General features: G+C 52.6%; 1 protein-coding gene across 2 annotated transcripts in view; it reads right to left on the bottom strand.

Annotated features, from left to right (window-relative positions):
- WWP2 (WW domain containing E3 ubiquitin protein ligase 2) overlaps positions 1-17,850 on the bottom strand; it is a 93,407-nt gene that overhangs the window by 71,957 nt on the left and 3,600 nt on the right. The window contains exons 2-4 of one of the 2 annotated variants that reach the window (XM_084644519.1): positions 14,164-14,248; positions 4,802-4,949; positions 4,366-4,487 (exon numbers count right to left, since the gene is read on the bottom strand). In XM_084644519.1, coding sequence (XP_084500645.1) covers positions 4,366-4,487; positions 4,802-4,949; positions 14,164-14,233 — 340 coding nt within the window. In that variant the 5' untranslated portion in view covers positions 14,234-14,248. The remainder of the gene's footprint in view (positions 1-4,365; positions 4,488-4,801; positions 4,950-14,163; positions 14,249-17,850) is intronic. The other variant, XM_084644520.1, reaches the window with a different exon arrangement.

The following is a 17,850-nucleotide window of genomic DNA, read 5'->3' as shown; positions in this document are numbered from 1 at the left end:
TAACCCATCGAAGTTATTAGCCAGTCAGGAGGCCATGACTATGTTAGTAACCAATTGATAAAATAATAATACTTGGTCGGTCCTTTTGCTGTGAGAATAATAGATATAAACGCCAAACATTTCCCCGTCCACCTGGGTAACCCTACAGTCGGACAGTAAATGACACAATGAATTCACCCGACTGGGGCTCTTTTGGCTAAGGTCGATCGCAATTTGGCTCCCGAACCACTGAGGTCTGAGCACCGCTGCCGTAGACCATCTAGAACGTCTGACCCACGGGCTTTACGCTGCGTTCCAAGGGGCAGCTGCCTCAGCCTCAGCCAGTCCAAAGGGAGAGGCAAACCCCAGGGCCAAGGGCCCAGCCCTGAAAATGCCTTGGCCTGCGTGTTCAAGTGCAGTCACCAGTCGCCAGGGACAGCAGATAGCAACACGGTGTGTACTAGCCAAGTGTACGAACCCGGGCACGGGTGGTCTGGCCTCGCGGCCACGCATAAAGAATGGCACTCAGTGAGCAGGAATTGCGAGAGTCAGGGACAAAGTTGGGCCATGGTTGGAGACCAGGTGAGATCTGAAGTCACCACAGGCCTGAAGTTGCCCAGACAGCTTCCTGGGGCTAAGGCGCTGTTTAATTGACACTCTGGCTCAGGCTGCAGCTCTAGAAACCCAGCAGGGTCCTAGACCTGAGGCTCCAGCCCAAGCACAAACGTCTACACTTCAATTTTCCACTACACTTCGGGGGGAGGGATAACTCAGTGGTTTGAGCATTGGCCTGCTAAACCCAGGGTTGTGAGTTCAATCCTTGAGGAGGCCACTTAGGGATCTGGGGCAAAAATTGGGGATTGGTCCTGCTTTGAGCAGTGGGTTGGACTAGATGACCTCCTGAGGTCCCTTCCAACCCGCTATTCCATGATTCTGTGAATTAAACAGCCTGCCAGCCATAGGTTTTTAATTGGAGCATAGACATACCCTGAGGCCATCATCCACTAGCCCTTCCTCCTAAAACACTGCAGCAAAGGGTAAAGCACCCAGCCCCTGCGTCTCATCCTCAGAAGACACAGCTGGTTACCTGCTGAACGGCCATGTGCTTGACAGAGGAATGGGGGCCTGCAGGGCCAAGTACTAGAGTGGTGGTACTTGGCCCTCCGGCACCCCTTCACTTTGAAGCCCACAGGCAGATGGGAGGGTGGCCTTTCACGCAGGAGAGAGAATTGGGCCCTGCCCAGGGCATGCACCAAGGAGCAGGGTTAGCGGTATATTAGCCTAGTCCCGCTGGCCATTAGCTCTGCAGCATGAGCAGCACGGGCGTGAATTTGGAAGGCGATGCAAAGCAAGCTCAGCGAAGGCCTTCACTGGGGCATTCTGGTTTGGCACAGCAGCTTTGACAAAGTTATTGTACAGGCGCTGACAGAGCCGACTTGTTTAACATTCGTTTCAGGCAGGCTACAGATTTGCTTTTATGATTCTCTGCTAAAAGAACCTTTGCTTCAGGGAGCTCCTTTGACAGCACATTCATGAGGAGGGGTCAACTGCAACTTCCCAGAGGCTTGGGGGTTTGTTGTTGGCTTCCTGAAAGAATTCCTTGAGGTTGTGGCTCCAGCGGTTCTGCCTGAGGTGCAGAACGGAAAGCAATGAGCGCGGTTTGCTGGAGCTGTAAAATCCTGGCAGATGGTGCCACTCAAGAAACAGGAGCCTGTTGATGTAACTTGCAACCTGAGCAGCAAGCAATAAAAACAAGAGCTTTCATTTGTAGGCTGCAGTCTGACACGTTCGAGTCACTCCAGGGCCTGCCCTGCTGTCGGCAGCTCAGTGGACTGTACAAACACGGCGGGGAGGGGGAGGAGGGGGGCATGGCCCCATATAGGCTTCCATGCAGCCTCCAAAGCCAGGCCACCCGGGGACATTCCTCCTGCCCAGCACCAGCAGAGCACCTTAGAGTCCCCACAGCATCTGAACAAAGAGCCTCTTCTCCAGCACAGCGGCAGAGGCCTGGGGCAGGGGGCTAGGCCGTAGTAAATTAGCTGTTTTAAAGGACCCTTGGGAGCAGCTCCACAGAAGGCTGCAACTTGTTTTGTATGACTAGGCCCCTTTTCCCCAGCGATCTGTCCCCCCGGCTGCCGCGGCGCAGACGTGCCGTGCCAGAGGAGAGGCCATGCAGAGCGTTGCAGAGGATCCTGCCAAGGCAGTTGGGAGAGAAGCATGTTTGAAAAATGAGGTTTTTGGAAAAGGAACCCATTTTGGAAGCTCATTTCTCACACAGCCTGGTCTGTTAGCGCCAAATGGATTCAATTTGCCTGGCCTCAAAGCCGAGGCCCGGAGGGTTCTTTGCCAAGGACACAAGCCCCTGTTTCTTCCTACAGTTTCTGAAGCTCACAGCACTCATTTGGAGGGACAGAGGGAGCTTGGGCACAGTCCCAGCACGCAGGAGACCTAGACATGCTGCCATGGCCCTTGTTGAGGGGGAATGACGCTGACATACTGCTGGAGAATACATAGCCAGAGGACCAACGTTTGTCCTTGACAGCTAATAAAAACACTCAGCCAAAGACTTTAAGACACAGTTAAGGTTGTAAGTACAGATCAGTAACTTACAAAAAGCCTTGGTAAAGCTTTGCACCCACATGGTGACCATCATAGATGTCTGCCTAAGTCTGTAGACAGCCTAATAGGACAGCCTGAAGAGGAGTGAAGTGCCCCTAATCATCTCAATGGTGTGTTGACTCTGAAGCCTAATAATGATCATTGAAATGGCAATAAAGTCACTATTTCGCTGCTAACCTAGGCACGTATGGAAGGACCAGGAGGGTCGTTCTGCAAAGATCTGCACAAGTGGCAGCAAGCGGAGTGTCATTTCAGCACCTCTACTGGGGAGAGGCTGGTTTGTGGGTTGGGCTTAGGACAGCAACCCCTGGCCTGGGCTGTGTCAGACGGCTGGGGAAGGCCAGTGGGACTGACTGGGCCGGGAGCACAGGTCATCTCATAGGCAGGTTGTGGGAGGTAAGTGTGACCAGATCCCCACCCTCATACATGGACGCCAGCCGAGCACTACAGAGTAACTGCAGGAAGGTCCCAGTCTAGCCACCAGGACACAGGCCAGGGATCAGAGGAGCACAAGCCCTTCCACCTCCCAGGCAGCCCCTTGCAGACATAGCTGTGCGCTGTAGCTTTAAGACTCCTCCCGTCACAGCCCACTAGGTCGGGGGAAAAAAATCGGACACTTTTTTCAGTATGAGCAGAAACAGCCAGTTGCCTTTTCCATTCATTTTCCACACGACCCCCTGGAGACCCAGCCTACTTGAAAGGGCTGATTGTGCCCCTGCAAAGGGGCGCGGCAGGTAGCGCGGGAGCAGTCAGCACCTCCAGGAGAACACGCATGGCACTTGACTGGCTGCCGAGCGGGGAAGCAGCTGGGGACCACAGGTCAGGCCTGCCAGGCTGAGACCCAGACCAAACCGCCACCTCCAGCACACGCAGTCCAGCAGCCCTATACAGCTCCATGCCTGGGGGACAGGGACACGGGCAGCCAGCACGTCAGAGGGTCCCCACAAAACTCTTGGTGATTCCCACCCCCAATCCAGAGGGCACCATCCCATCCAGAGCACATGGCCCAGCTCCTGGAGATGCTGCCCAGGGAGTGTGCTGGGGACATCGCGGTGGTTTCACACCTCACCGTTGGCAATGCCCAAGGAGCGACGCAGCCTAACCCCTGGCATGAGGGAGAGTCTGGCTAAGCCCTGTCTCCCTCAGGGGAGAAGAGGCCCCTCTCAGCTCTCAATGCAAGGTTTGTCCTTTGAGAGCGGCGGAGCTTTGCTTGGAAGAGACAGAGCAAACCTTTTCCTGCCCCACACAGCCGGTAGCTCAACCCAGGCCCTGAATGGAGGCCTTTATGCAGCCGCCACCACTGCGGGCCACACTCTGGTGACCACAAATGGCAGCAAACAGCTGCGAGGTTTGTGTTTCGCTGCCTGCAGTGGCACCCCAGCCAATTAAGCATGGCTTCCATCACACACCAGCCCCGAGCGCCGAACAGGCCCGCCCAGCCGCACACAAGGACACCTTGTTCTCTCCGGGGCCAGGGATTCAGCTACTCCTTCTCCATGGCACACACCTACTGAGGCAGGAAATCCTGCAGGACCATGGAGGAGGTTCGAGGCAGAGTGAGCTCAGGAACAGCTAGAGCCGGCTGGTGAGATAGTAGCACCATGGGGAGGCAGGTGCCGCTCACCCAGAGCATTCTGCCCAATGCCAGCAGCTGAGGAGGCCCCAGCCCCCATGACAAGCCACTCCCTGCTGTCTCCAGACAGGGAAATGAGGCTCCGGAAGAAAACAAAGGCCAAGCCAGGCGTCAGGGCCTCCACTCATACGTACTTTTCCCACCATTCTTCTTCAGCACGTTACACAGGCTGATGGAAGCCGTACCCAGTAGCTCGTTCCTCAGGGTGTGGCAGCTCCAGACCTTCAGATCCAGGTGGCTTTGAGCTGTGACGTTCCTGGAAGGCAGACCAAGAGGAGGGCTGTCATCTCCCCACCTGCTTCTCTGATGCCAAGCAACACAGCCACAGCTAGCAGAGCAGGACCAGGCATGCCAGGCACAGAGGGCAGAGAAGAGGCCAGAGCAAGGCCACAGGGACACCCAGCACCCCATCTGGCGATTGTGTTCTCGCACGTGCATTTGCGCGTGCACCCTAAGCCCCTTCCAGCCAATGGCAAATGTGCCGGGCTTCCTTATGCAGCACAACCCAGTGCGGAAATAGGGAGCTCACTGCCAGCTCTGGGGTGCCTGCATTAACCCAGGGATTCTTACATGAGGAGAATCTCATTCCAGAGCAGCTCAGAGCTCCCAATCCGCTTCCCTGTCTTCTTGGTCTCACTGGGGAGTCCATCCACCATCACCTCCACGTAGGAGTTGATCCGGGACTGGCGACTGTGCACCTTGGGCTTCACCGACACAACTAGGCAGAGGGGGAAGAGGCAGAGAGTGTCACAGCTGCGGGCAATATGCAAGTTGTCCCCACCCAAAGTGGCCCAGATGCCACACAGCAGCAGCCAGCCCAAGAAACCACGGCCCAAGGTTTACTACCGGCAGCCAGGTCTCATGGGCCAGACTGGGAGACATGTCCCGAAGACCCTGGAAAGGCAAGGCCCCCAACCTGGGACCCATAAATTCCCCCACCCTGAAGGGCACCCTGAAAAGGGAATAAAAAACAGGAGCTGCGTGAAAATAAGTGCAGACAGAAGTCAGGGAAGCAATTCAAGGTATCTGGAGCCCCCTGGTGGCCTTAATGGAGTTCTGCACACACTCCACCTCCCCTAAAGCCAAAGAGACCAAGGCATCCACTGGTGACAGCCCCTGGACAGAGGCTCACATTGCCTGGCACATGCAGGGAGACCTTCCAGCCTGGCACCATTCACCAGCACCAGTTTCAGAGGAAGCCCCCTGAGAGGCTGAAGGTTTGACGGTAGGGAATGCACCCTCCCCGGCTCTGCCTCTGCCACTCGGGACTAGCTCAGGGACTAGGATTAGAAGGCTGGTTACCAGCTTTCCTCTGGATGAGCCCTTCACAGCAAGGGATGCTGTGGAAATATCCTATCCTTCCTCCTGCAACTCTCCACATGCCTGGGGCTAGGAGGCTGCCAATTCCCTGACCCTGGGTGTAAGCACCAGGAAGAACAACACACCACTTAGGGCATGGCTACACTAGCAGATGTAGAGCGCTGTGAGTTAAACCTGCCTTCGTACAGTGCAGTAGGGAAAGCGCTGCAGTCTGTCCACACTGACAGCTGCAAGCGCACGGGCGTGGCCACATTTGCAGCAGCACTGGGAGCAGTGCATTGTGGGCAGCTATCCCACAGAGCACCTCTTCCCATTCTGGCGCTGTGGCTTGTGGGACGGGGGCAGGGAGTGCGGGGCACTCTGGGTCCTGCCCCAACGCCCCGTGATGCATCCGTCCACATTTGGCACCATCTTGCAACGGTTTTTGTAATGCGCGCTCTAGAGGTCTTCCTTTTCGATCTGCAGGAATGGAGCCCGAACTGCTGAGGAGTATGCTGACGAGTCATAGAATCATCCAATATCAGGGTTGGAAGGGACCCCTGAAGGTCATCTAGTCCAACCCCCTGCTCAAAGCAGGACCAATTCCCAGTTAAATCATCCAAGCCAGGGCTTTGTCAAGCCTGACCTTAAAAACCTCTAAGGAAGGAGATTCTACCACCTCCCTAGGTAACGCATTCCAGTGTTTCACCACCCTCTTAGTGAAAAAGTTTTTCCTAATATCCAATCTAAACCTCCCCCACTGCAACTTGAGACCATTACTCCTCGTTCTGTCATCTGCTACCATTGAGAACAGTCTAGAGCCATCCTCTTTGGAACCCCCTTTCAGTTGAAAGCAGCTATCAAATCCCCCCTCATTCTTCTCTTCTGCAGGCTAAACAATCCCAGCTCCCTCAGCCTCTCCTCATAACTCATGTGTTCTAGACCCCTAATCATTTTTGTTGCCCTTCGCTGAACTCTCTCCAATTTTTCCACATCCTTCTTGTAGTGTGGGGCCCAAAACTGGACACAGCACTCCAGATGAGGCCTCACCAATGTCGAATAGAGGGGAACGATCACGTCCCTCGATCTGCTCGCTATGCCCCTACTTATACATCCCAAAATGCCATTGGCCTTCTTGGCAACAAGGGCACACTGCTGACTCATATCCAGCTTCTCGTCCACTGTCACCCCTAGGTCCTTTTCCGCAGAACTGCTGCCTAGCCATTCGGTCCCTAGTCTGTAGCGGTGCATTGGATTCTTCCATCCTAAGTGCAGGACCCTGCACTTATCCTTATTGAACCTCATCAGATTTCTTTTGGCCCAATCCTCCAATTTGTCTAGGTCCTTCTGTATCCTATCCCTCCCCTCCAGCGTATCTACCACTCCTCCCAGTTTAGTATCATCTGCAAATTTGCTGAGAGTGCAATCCACACCATCCTCCAGATCATTTATGAAGATATTGAACAAAACCGGCCCCAGGACCGACCCTTGGGGCACTCCACTTGATACCGGCTGCCAACTAGACATGGAGCCATTGATCACTACCCGTTGAGCCCGACAATCTAGCCAGCTTTCTACCCACCTTATAGTGCATTCATCCAGCCCATACTTCCTTAACTTGCTGACAAGAATACTGTGGGAGACCGTGTCAAAAGCTTTGCTAAAGTCAAGAAACAATACATCCACTGCTTTCCCTTCATCCACAGAACCAGTAATCTCATCATAAAAGGCGATTAGATTAGTCAGGCATGACCTTCCCTTGGTGAATCCATGCTGGCTGTTCCTGATCACTTTCCTCTCATGCAAGTGCTTCAGGATTGATTCTTTGAGGACCTGCTCCATGATTTTTCCAGGGACTGAGGTGAGGCTGACTGGCCTGTAGTTCCCAGGATCCTCCTTCTTCCCTTTTTTAAAGATTGGCACTACATTAGCCTTTTTCCAGTCATCCAGGACTTCCCCGGTTCGCCACGAGTTTTCAAAGATAATGGCCAATGGCTCTGCAATCACAGCCGCCAATTCCTTCAGCACTCTCGGATGCAACTCGTCCGGCCCCATGGACTTGTGCACGTCCAGCTTTTCTAAATAGTCCCTAACCACCTCTACCTCTCGCCAGCATGTCACGTTTGGCAGTCGAGTTACTCCTTAAGATCCAAAGTGACAGTGAGGACACTGACAATATCAACACAAGTAACACATACGACACGAGATTGCTTGTGGCTTTCACGGACATGCTCAACACCATGGAACGGCGCTTTTGGGCTCAGGAAACAAGCACTGAATGGTGGGATCACATCATCATGCAAGTCTGGGATGATGAGCAGTGGCTGCAGAACTTTCAGATGAGAAAAGCCACTTTCATGGGACTGTGTTGAGGAGCTCACCCTCACCCTGCAGCGCAAGGACACGAGATTGAGAGCTGCCCTGACAGTGGAGAAGCAGGTGGCTATTGCAATGTGGAAGCTGGCAATTCCAGACAGCTACCCATCGGTCGCTAACCAGTTTGGAGTGGGGAAGTCAACCGTTGGAATAGTGTTAATGCAAGTTTGCAGGGCCATTAATCACATCCTGCTCAGAAGAACCGTGACTCTGGGTAACGTACATGACATCGTGGCTGGCTTTGCACAAATGGGTTTCCCTAACTACAGAGGGGCGATAGATGGGACGCACATTCCAGTTCTGGCACCAGCCCGCCTCCGAGTATGTTAATGGGAAGGGCCATTTCTCTACGGTTCTCCGGGCGCTTGTGGATCACCGTGGGCGTTTCATTGACATTAACGCAAGCTGGCCTGGAAAGGTGCATGATGCACATATCTTTCAGAACACTGGCCTGTTCAGGAAGCTACAAACTGGGACTTTTTTCCTTAGACCAGAAGATCACCGTAGGGGAAGTCAAAATGCCCACTGTGATCCTTGGAGACCCTGTCTACCCTTTGATGCCATGGCAGATGAAACCCTACACAGGGAACCTTGACAGCAGCAAGGAGCGGTTCAACAACAGGCTGAGCAGGTGCAGAATGACTGTGGAGTGTGCTTTTGGTCATTTAAAGGGCCACTGGCACACTCTGTATGGGAAGCTGGACCTGGCCGATAACAGCATCCCCACGGTTATATCCATGTGCTGTACCCTCCATAACATTTGTGAAGGGAAGGGTGAAAAATTTGCTCAGGCATGGAACTCAGAAGTTCAACACCTGGAGGCTGAATTTGAACAGCCAGAGAGCAGGGCTCTTAGAGGGGCCCAGCGCGGATCTCCAAGGATTAGGGATGCGTCGAGGGAGCAATCTGAGGCTGAAAGCCACCAGTAATGTCTGGTGCCCTGCACAGGAGTGAAGTGCAGTGGTTCCAGTGTTAGCAGGAATCTATGTTTGCTACGTATGATACACTGACTTGCAGTGCCTGTTGCTTTCCTGAACTAAAGTATCTTTTATGTTATGCAACAATAAAGAATTTTTTCAAAGCAAAAAAAACCCATGTAATGAAAAGAAAATGCATTTATTGAAAAGAAACAACTGCTTGGGAAACAGAAAGGGCAAGGGGGTAGGGTGGGGAATGGTACAATCATAGGTTTGCATATGTCCCATTATCAAACCCAGCCTTCCTGTCTGGAGTGCTGTGCAATGAGTGCTGCACGTCAGGGTGGCTACACTGCGTGGTGATGGGGGTTGAGTGCAGTGGGTCAGGGTCGTAGTTTTCAGGGCTGGGTGGTGAAGCTACAGGTATTGGAGGCAGCTGGTGGTGATAAGAACCCAGATGTTGGGGAAGTGGGTTGGAGGTGACAGGGTGGCAGAAGGGAAAGAGTTTTGGGACAAGGGCTGCAGGGGGGCACGGTAGCGCTCCGCCTGTATGGCTACGAGCGCCCGGATCGAGTCCGCTTGGCGCTCCATGATGCTTATCAGCCGCTCTGTGCTTTGGTGCCGGCAATCCGCATTCTGCTGGCGGACCCCCCTTTCACTCTCCCGCCACTCCTGCACTTTTTGATTTTCATTAAGGGAGTGCTGCATGTCCTCTGCTTCTATGTGGCCTCTTCCTGATTCTTTGCAGCCTCTCAGCCGGTGATAACACAGACGGCCGAGATCTCAAGGTTGCATCTGTAAAGGCAAAACACAACACTTAACAGAGACAGCATTGTTCACACCAGACAGAACAATGATTCCCCCGTACTTAAGGAGGGCAAGCACAGTCTACACAATTGCATAATTTGCCTGTCCCAAAGCAAGCGCACATAACCCCCAGGAGCCCCAAAATGGTGAGTAAGCACAGGGGCAAGGGGGACTGATTCTTTCATGGCTCTACTGTCCTCTGGGTTTCTGTGCCTTGGGGAGAGCCAACAGCGGCAGAGGGCCCCTGTACTGAACACTGTCCCCAGATTTTACACAGTAGTTCATCCTGGAAGATATCTCGCTGCTGAAGGTGACCAGGGAAGCAAGGGAGGATCTTTACTACAATGTGGCTTCCACCCTGGCCCATATGCAGCTTGCCTGTGTACAGCAATGGTCCCCCCACCCCTCTCGGCTCAGTGGTATGGACATAAAAAGAAAAGGAGTACTTGTGGCACCTTAGAGACTAACCAATTTATTTGAGCATAAGCTTTCGTGAGCTACAGCTCACTTCATCGGATGCATCTAGCTCACAAAAGCTTATGCTCAAATAAATTGGTTAGTCTCTAAGGTGCCACAAGTACTCCTTTTCTTTTTGCGAATACAGACTAACACGGCTGTTACTCTGAAACCTGGTATGGACATGTTAGCCTGACTGGGACAAGGACCACAGTGGCTCTCCCATGAAACCTGCGCAAGCGCATTGCTCAAGTTCTGGATGAGACCTTTGAAGAGATCACTGAAGCGGAATACCGTAATGTAAGAGAGCGCATCAACGCCCTATTCCGCATCTAAGCATGCGGCCCTAACCCTCCTTGCCCCAAGAGCCCGCACTGAATAACTTCCTTCCCAAAATAAAAGCCGCTTACCAGGAACCTCCTCTGGTGTTTGTCCTTCCCCAAAACACCAGCCGCCGTGACTGGCTACCTTCCTCCTGGCTTGAGAACAGCTCCTGGCAGCATGCATCTAGGGATTCTGGGGTGTATTCCTCCTCCTCAGCACCCTCACACCCGCTTTGGTCCTCCTCCTCCTGCCTTGTTGGACTGTGCTCTGAAGTGTCCATGGTGGTACTCAGAGTGGAGGTGGGGTCGCTCCCAAGTACCACGTGCAGCTCTTTGTAAAAATGGCAGGTCGCAGGGGCAGCACCGGAGCGGCTGTTTGCCTCATGGGCTTTGTGGTAGGCATTCTTCACAGCTCCTTCACTTTAACCCTGCACTGCAGTGCGTCCTGGTCATGGCCTCTTTCCATCATGTCCCTTGATATCTTCCCGAAGGTATCGTAATTCCTGCGGCTGGAGCGCAGCTGGGACTGGACAGCTTCCTCCCCACAAACACTGATGAGGGCCAGCACCTCGCCATTGCTCCATACTGGGGCTCGCCTGGCGCGTGGAGGCATGGTCACCTGGAGATTCGCTGAGAGCCTCGCTGAGCAAACAGGAAGGGGATTTTCAGAATTCCCAGAGAATTTAAAGGGCGGGTTTGACGGTTGGTCACCTGATGGCAGGGCCGTAGAGTTCAAAGTGATGACCAGAGTGGCTAGAACAGGCATTGTGGGACACTTCTGGAGGCCGATCACAGAGCAACGACAGACCAGGGTGTCCACACTGGTGCTGCGGTGCTCCAGCAGGGGGCGCATCAAATGTTATTCCACTCGCCGAGGTGGAGACCAGCAGCGCTGTAGCCGCGGAGTCAGAGCGCTCTACGTGCCTTTGCAGTGTGGACGTGTTGTGAGTTAGAGCGAGCTGGGCTGCTTTAATGTGCTCTAACTCGCAAGTGTAGCCATGCCCTTAATCTGCACTCTGCTGCACTGGCCCTCGGGGTAAAGTCCATGTGTGATGCTGATGGGCCAGACGCCAGCTCCTGCTACAGGCCTTACCGAAGAGCTGACAAACCAGACCAGTTCGCCTGTGGGTTAGTATCGCTTAACACAGGTATTGGTCTTATAAGAATGTATTTAGTGCTGCTTAGACTCTAATGCACACAGCAATTTACAAGCATTTCATACCCTCGCTTGTAATGTCGGTATTCCATGCTACAAGATATGTACATTTTGCTTTATAACCTGGAAAATGTTTGCTCTGAACTTGTGAATCCAGGCACAAGACTCATGCCCCCACCCGTCTAGAAGGTCTATCAAAATCAGATGGGCCACTAAGGAACATCACAATACAAGGGAATTGGTTAATGGCCCTATCCCCCTGGGAAAAGCTACGTGCAAGGAAGCTCCTCTTATGGACTCTGAAGCGAAATGAAGGAAATCAAACAAAGTCACAGAAAAATTTCCATCTCTTTTGCTGTTTGAACTCTTAGGCCATGACTACACTTACAAGCTAGCAGCAGCAGGGCTGGATCCAGCCCTGCCGCTGCAAGAGCACTCGTGTAGCTGTGTTGTGCTGACTGGAAGAGCTCTCCCGTCAACATAATAAAACCAGCCCAATGAGTGGCAGTAGCTCTGTCGGTGGGAGAGTGTCTCCTGCTGACATGGCACTGTGCGCATGAGTGCTTATGCCAGCAAAACTTATGTTGCTCAGGGTGTGTTTTTTCTGCACCTAAGCGACAAAAGTTTTGCCGACGTAAGTGGTAGGGTTGACATGGCTTTACAGGCAGAGCCCTGCAAATCCAGATATCTGCAGTTATCTGGATTCTAGGATGCAGTTGTTTCCCATCTTTGCAGATCCAAACTGTTACCCACACAGGGCTCTAGAGCAGTGGTTCTCAACGGGGGTCTGCGGTTTCAAGGGGTCCATCCACAGGGCTGAAGCCCTGAGCCGCAGCACCACCAGCAAGGGGCTTGGGGCTTCAGCCCTGCAGGGGGCACTGGGGCTCAGGGCTGAAGCCCCGCAGGGCCACAGACCCCCTGAAACCACCTCAGAGCCCCCCAGGGGGCTCTCACGGCCAGTTGAGAATTTCTGCGCTAGAGGGTGCTGGCATGGGTGAAGCTGCAGATCTACATAAAAGATGGAGTGCAGATCATGGGTTGGATCCAATTTAACTACCACAGATACAGATCCAAATTTCTGTATCCATGCAGGGCTCTACTTCCGGGGCCAGGGAAACCCAAACTGAAGCCAGAGATCCCCTGGAGTTACCTCCTGGGTCTGCTCTGAAAGCCACTTGAATGGACATCACTACAACTCTGTCACTCATAGGATCTAGATGGTAATTCATGTGTGCTTGCTTGCTTTAACCTGTAAAGAACTCATTTCTTTTTCCTAGTTGTTAAACCTTTAGATGGTTTATTTCAGGACTGGCTATGGGCATAGTCTTTGGTGTAAGATCTCAGGGTACCAGTTGACCTGGGGTAAGAGACTGGTCTCTTGGGACTGGAAGCAACCTGATGTGGTGTGATTTTTGGTGTAAGTAACCATTTATCACTAAGGCCAGTTTGTCTGGCTGGCAAGATAGCTTGGAGAGTGTAAGGGGACTTATAATGATTCAGAAGTTCATATTTGTTACTGGCTTGGTGAAATCTAGTTATAGAACACACCACTTGTCTGGAGTGTGATGGGGTGAGCTACCCACACTAGCCCTGCAACAGCTAAGTGGGCCAGGTGGGCCCAGTCAGCTAATTAGGCTGCAAACAGGGGAGCTTTAGGCTGGAGGCAGCTAATTAGAGAGGCTCACCGGTGCAAGTACAGGCAGGGCCAATAAAGCCAGTTAGTGGGCTACATCCTGGGCTGCTGAGAAAGGGCAGTCACTCCCTGGGAAGAGGGAGGAGTGTTTGGGGGCAGTTGGGAAGGCAGGCAGCAGTCACTCCTGGGAAGAGAAAGGAGGGTTCTGAGAGCTGGCACCCCCAGAGAAAGAAGGGGAACCGGAGAGGTAGGAAGCAGTCCAGGGAAGGCAGAGAGATGAGCCCAGAACTGCTGCCTGGAGGAATGAGACTCCAGAGATAAGGGCAGGTCCAGGTTCCCCTATCAGCTGCTGCAAAAGTGGCACTGGGGCAGTGAATGGGCAGACTGCCCAGCAGTGCTGTTGGACTGAACCCCGGAAGGGGGAACATAGCCCCCCGCCTAGATGACTAAGTCATGAAGACGACACTGAGGGTCCTGGAGCTGCAGACCACAGTTGGAGTGACGGCGTGCAAACCGTGGACGGGAGTGTTGACCTCGAGAGCTAACCCCAGAGTGACCAGAAGGAGGCGCCAGCCCAGCAGTGAGTGGAGCACCCTGTCACAGGGTGTCTCCCCTAAGGTAGGCTCTCACAGTCATGGCTGCTCCACACAGAATGACACCATGCTTCTCCTGGGCATATCCAGTCTCTGGCTGGACTGGTGCAATATCAGCCTTCACTCAACAATGACTCTCCCCCCGCCACAGGCTCAGGAGCCCACAGGGCAAGCTCCCCCCCTGGGGAGCATGCTGTCACTGACAGGCATTTGCTTGTCTGAAGCTGCCTGGGCTACTGGAGAAGGAAGTTAGGACAAGCCAAGCCACACCTGAAAATCCACATTCCCGGGCAGGACCAGAATCTTCTGGCCTAGACAGAGCGCTTGCTTCCCCACCTCAACTCCCGGGGTGCCCACTGCGGCTCTACTCACCTTTCACAGTGAGCTGGGACTTCTCACAGGCCAGCCCTGCCGCAGCCCTGCTGGAGCTAGCAGATGCCATGTCATCACCATGGGACTGGAAAACAGACACACGACACCTTAGTGCAGCTCCATGAGAAGTGAGAGCTCAATGCTACAGCCAGGCTACCTGGGGGCTGGGATCTCCAGGGATCCTGTCACTACCAGGATGGGAGACCCCAGTGGGCCAGAGATTCAACAATGGACCAGCAGTGAACCACCCCCTTTGGGTGGTGTTCGGGGAGCAATGCTGCTGCATGGGCACCACTATCTTCTACAGGTGTGAGAACTGGTCTCTAACTTCTGCCTGCTCAGGAATTTACCATGCAAAGTAGGTCAACTTATTTTCCATAAAGAAAGTTATAAACAAGTGGAAGAGAGCGAGAGAAAGAAAACAAGCCCACACAAAGAGCCATACAATTCAAGCACTAGGTTGAAAACATGGTCGGTAAAAACAGAAGGGTATGAAACCAGAAATTAATGAACGAACGTTGGGGTGTCAGATATCAGGATTAATTGCTGGACAAATAATAACGGGGTGGGCTATGCCACACTCCACTCCTTTTCGGGGTCCCTGATAGAACAGAGAGAAGCACAGACAGAGGCTACTGAAGTGAGCTTCACCATCATGGCTGCCACCCCCACCATCTCCTGGGACCCCAGGCATTCATCATCCTAATCCTGAGAGACATCCTGACCAGACAGAGGGACACAGATAACACGGCCACCCCGACCAGCTCCAGCTAAATCCCAACCACCACCTGGGATGAAATGGGTTTGGGCTATAGCCACAGCAGCAGCTCCAGCCCAGCTAGCTTCTCTTTTCCCCACAAGGACAGTACTGCCTGCCATCTTTGATGTCATCTAAGAGACTCAGAAAGGGGGTTTTCTTTCCAGTGTACAGGAACAAGGGACATACTCTGAAACCTGCCATTGTTCAGATGGAAGCCTTAGTTCATACTTGACATTCCCAGGGCCTTAACTGGTTTTCCTTCTTTTCTTCCTTCCTTCAATAAAAGGTTAAAATGTGTTGGCCGGGGCACCAAGCAGGGTGAGGTCTCTCTATACTAAACCCCAGCCCTTGTTTAGCACTGTTTTTTGTTGGACAATGACAGGTTTATGTTAATTCCTTTGGCCCATTTATTCTATCATTAGAGAGCACCGGGCACCTTTGGCAAGAGGCCAGGTGTCTGTTTCGGTCTGGGCAGGAGTTTGGACCTGGGATAGCAGGAAGTCACGCCAGTCTGAGCAGAGATGCTGACTTAATAGAAATATGTCTCATCTACCCTCTGCCCTGCACAACCACTCAAAATCCATGTTCTAGTCCCATAAGCACCCTTGGGGTTATTCAACTGGTCATTTTTCATTTCGGTCTCATACATACCGCACACCAAAGGGCTCCTGTCAAAAGCTCTGCATGCCCTTGACTTCTAAACACCAAATAAATTTAGATCCAGCCAAAGCAGCAGCTCTTCCCCTTCCTCACAGCTTGCAAACTTCACTTAGTCACCAGTCAAGTGATACAGGCTGCTTAACCCCCAACCTCCACTGCCCCTCAGCCCATGCCCAATGCCCACACAGCAGCTGGGGTTTGCTAAGTGCCCGGAACTGGAAGGGCAATAAACTCAGGCCTTGCAGGGAGAGTGTTCCAAAGTACAGAGATTGCTCAGCCCACAGGCCCCACCTGGGGAGATCAAACTCAAAGGCTTCTGCTGTTCACAACTCTAACAGCATGGCACAGGGAGAAAGGTGTCCCCCCAAGGTTAAGAGGACACAGTTGCCTTCACTTTCTGCCCCTCGCCACTGAACAGTGATACTGGCTGCATTTGGCTGGTTCGTGACTAGTGTATGTGACTAAACAGCTTGAGGATCCTTTAGGAAGTCCTGACAGAAACAAGATTAACAAGACAAACACCTGTCAGGAATGGTCTAGTTCAGTAGTTCTCAAACATCCCCCCCGGCCTCCCACAGACCACTTGAAAATTGCTGAGGGTTTCGGCAGATCACTTAGTGATCTTTCCAAATGTCTTTTGTACTATTAGCTAACTATTGTTAAGCACTTTGGATAAAAGCGCTACATTAAAAAAAAACTTAACTTTTTTGTTCTACAAACAAAAGCATAACACTCATATTTTATTATTAGTCTTACCTTTCTAATGTGATGGATGTGCCCTCTCTCCTGCGCCACAGCAGCCCCCCCTGAGCTGGGGCTGGGAAGGAGGGGGATCTCTCCCCGGCAGCCGCAGCCCTGGAGCTCGGGAAAGTCACCTTTTTCTCTGGCTGTCATAGCCCTGCACGTCCTAAATTCCCGCACCCCCTCTTCTCACTGCACTGCCCCCTCCCACCTACTCCCCAAGGCCACCTCCTCACCTTACATGTGTGTCTTCTCCAGGGTCCAGGCAGCTCATTAGTGGAGCTACGCCTGCAGAGCTCCATGAATTAGGTGGGTGGCCCTTCATTCTCTCGTGTGCCAGCCACCCAGGCATGCACCTGAGAGGGAACGATCCATGGACCAGCTGAATGGAGCTTGTAATCCACTGGTGGTCTGCAGATCACAGTTTGAGAACCTCTGGTCTAGATATTACATAGCCCAGCCTTGAGTGCAGGGGACTGGACTAGACTACCTCTCAAGGTCTCTTCCAGTCCTACGCATGCATCTGTGATTCTATCTTACTACAGAGGAAATGAGGGGCCTAGCATCACAAGGGAGAGTATTGGGAGCCCTCAAGGGCAGCCCAGGTCTCTCTCATTAGGGTTTAGTTCCATAAGGTGGCCTCTTCGTAGGTCCAGGCTCACTGTTAAGATCTCTACTGGCTGGATCCCAAGCCCCGCCATCTGAGATTCCCCACTGGATGGCCCCTCCCTCATAAGTCCTGAAGACTGGGATTCAGAGAAGGCTCTTTCTCTGGGTCAGGGGTCTCCTGTCCTCATTGACAGTTCTGCAGCATGGCTCAGGCAAGTGGAATCTACCCTGTATTATCCAGAAGTCTTTATAAATAGTCCTGCATGACCAACACAAGCAGCCGCACTTGCACAGTTAGGAAACAGACTGATAACACTAGGACAGCATTTTATGTCTGTAGCTCTGTTCACCCTGACAGATCCCAATGCACTTCACAAGCTACATTCACAGAGCACCACCAAAATACAGCCACCTCTGGGGGAAGCAGCATCCAGGTAGCAAACCACAACAGAACCGAGGGGTCATTTCGGCCAAGGACAAACATCCATTCCCCCGAGATCATCATAGGATCTTTAGTGGTTGTGCAGGGTAGAGGATTAGATAAGGACACACATTTCGATTAAATCAGCATCTCATCCCAGGTCCAAACCCTCTACAGACCCCTAATGCCAAGTTGTGAGCTGGTTGGAATGTATAAGACGGAGGATACCAACTGGCCCTCACTTGTGATCTAGGCTTTGGCCCCTCTACCCCATTCAAGCTGCTTTAAAACAGTTTGCTCAGCAATGGTTTGCATCCTCTGTAGAAGGTGGACTATGTCTGGATTCTTTCCAAATATTCTTGAGCACAGCAGATAAATGGTCTTTAATAGAGCAGCCCAGACAGTTTTTATGTAGAGCTCCCACTAGGCCTGCAAGAAAAGCTTTTAGGGTGAGATTTAAAAAGAAAATGCCCTTAAGATGGTGGGGGCTATGGGA

Source organism: Lepidochelys olivacea (assembly GCF_965140295.1).
Source record: "Lepidochelys olivacea isolate rLepOli2 genome assembly, chromosome: 12".
NCBI lineage: Eukaryota > Metazoa > Chordata > Testudines > Cheloniidae > Lepidochelys > Lepidochelys olivacea.
This window is presented reverse-complemented; position numbering and strand designations above follow the sequence as displayed.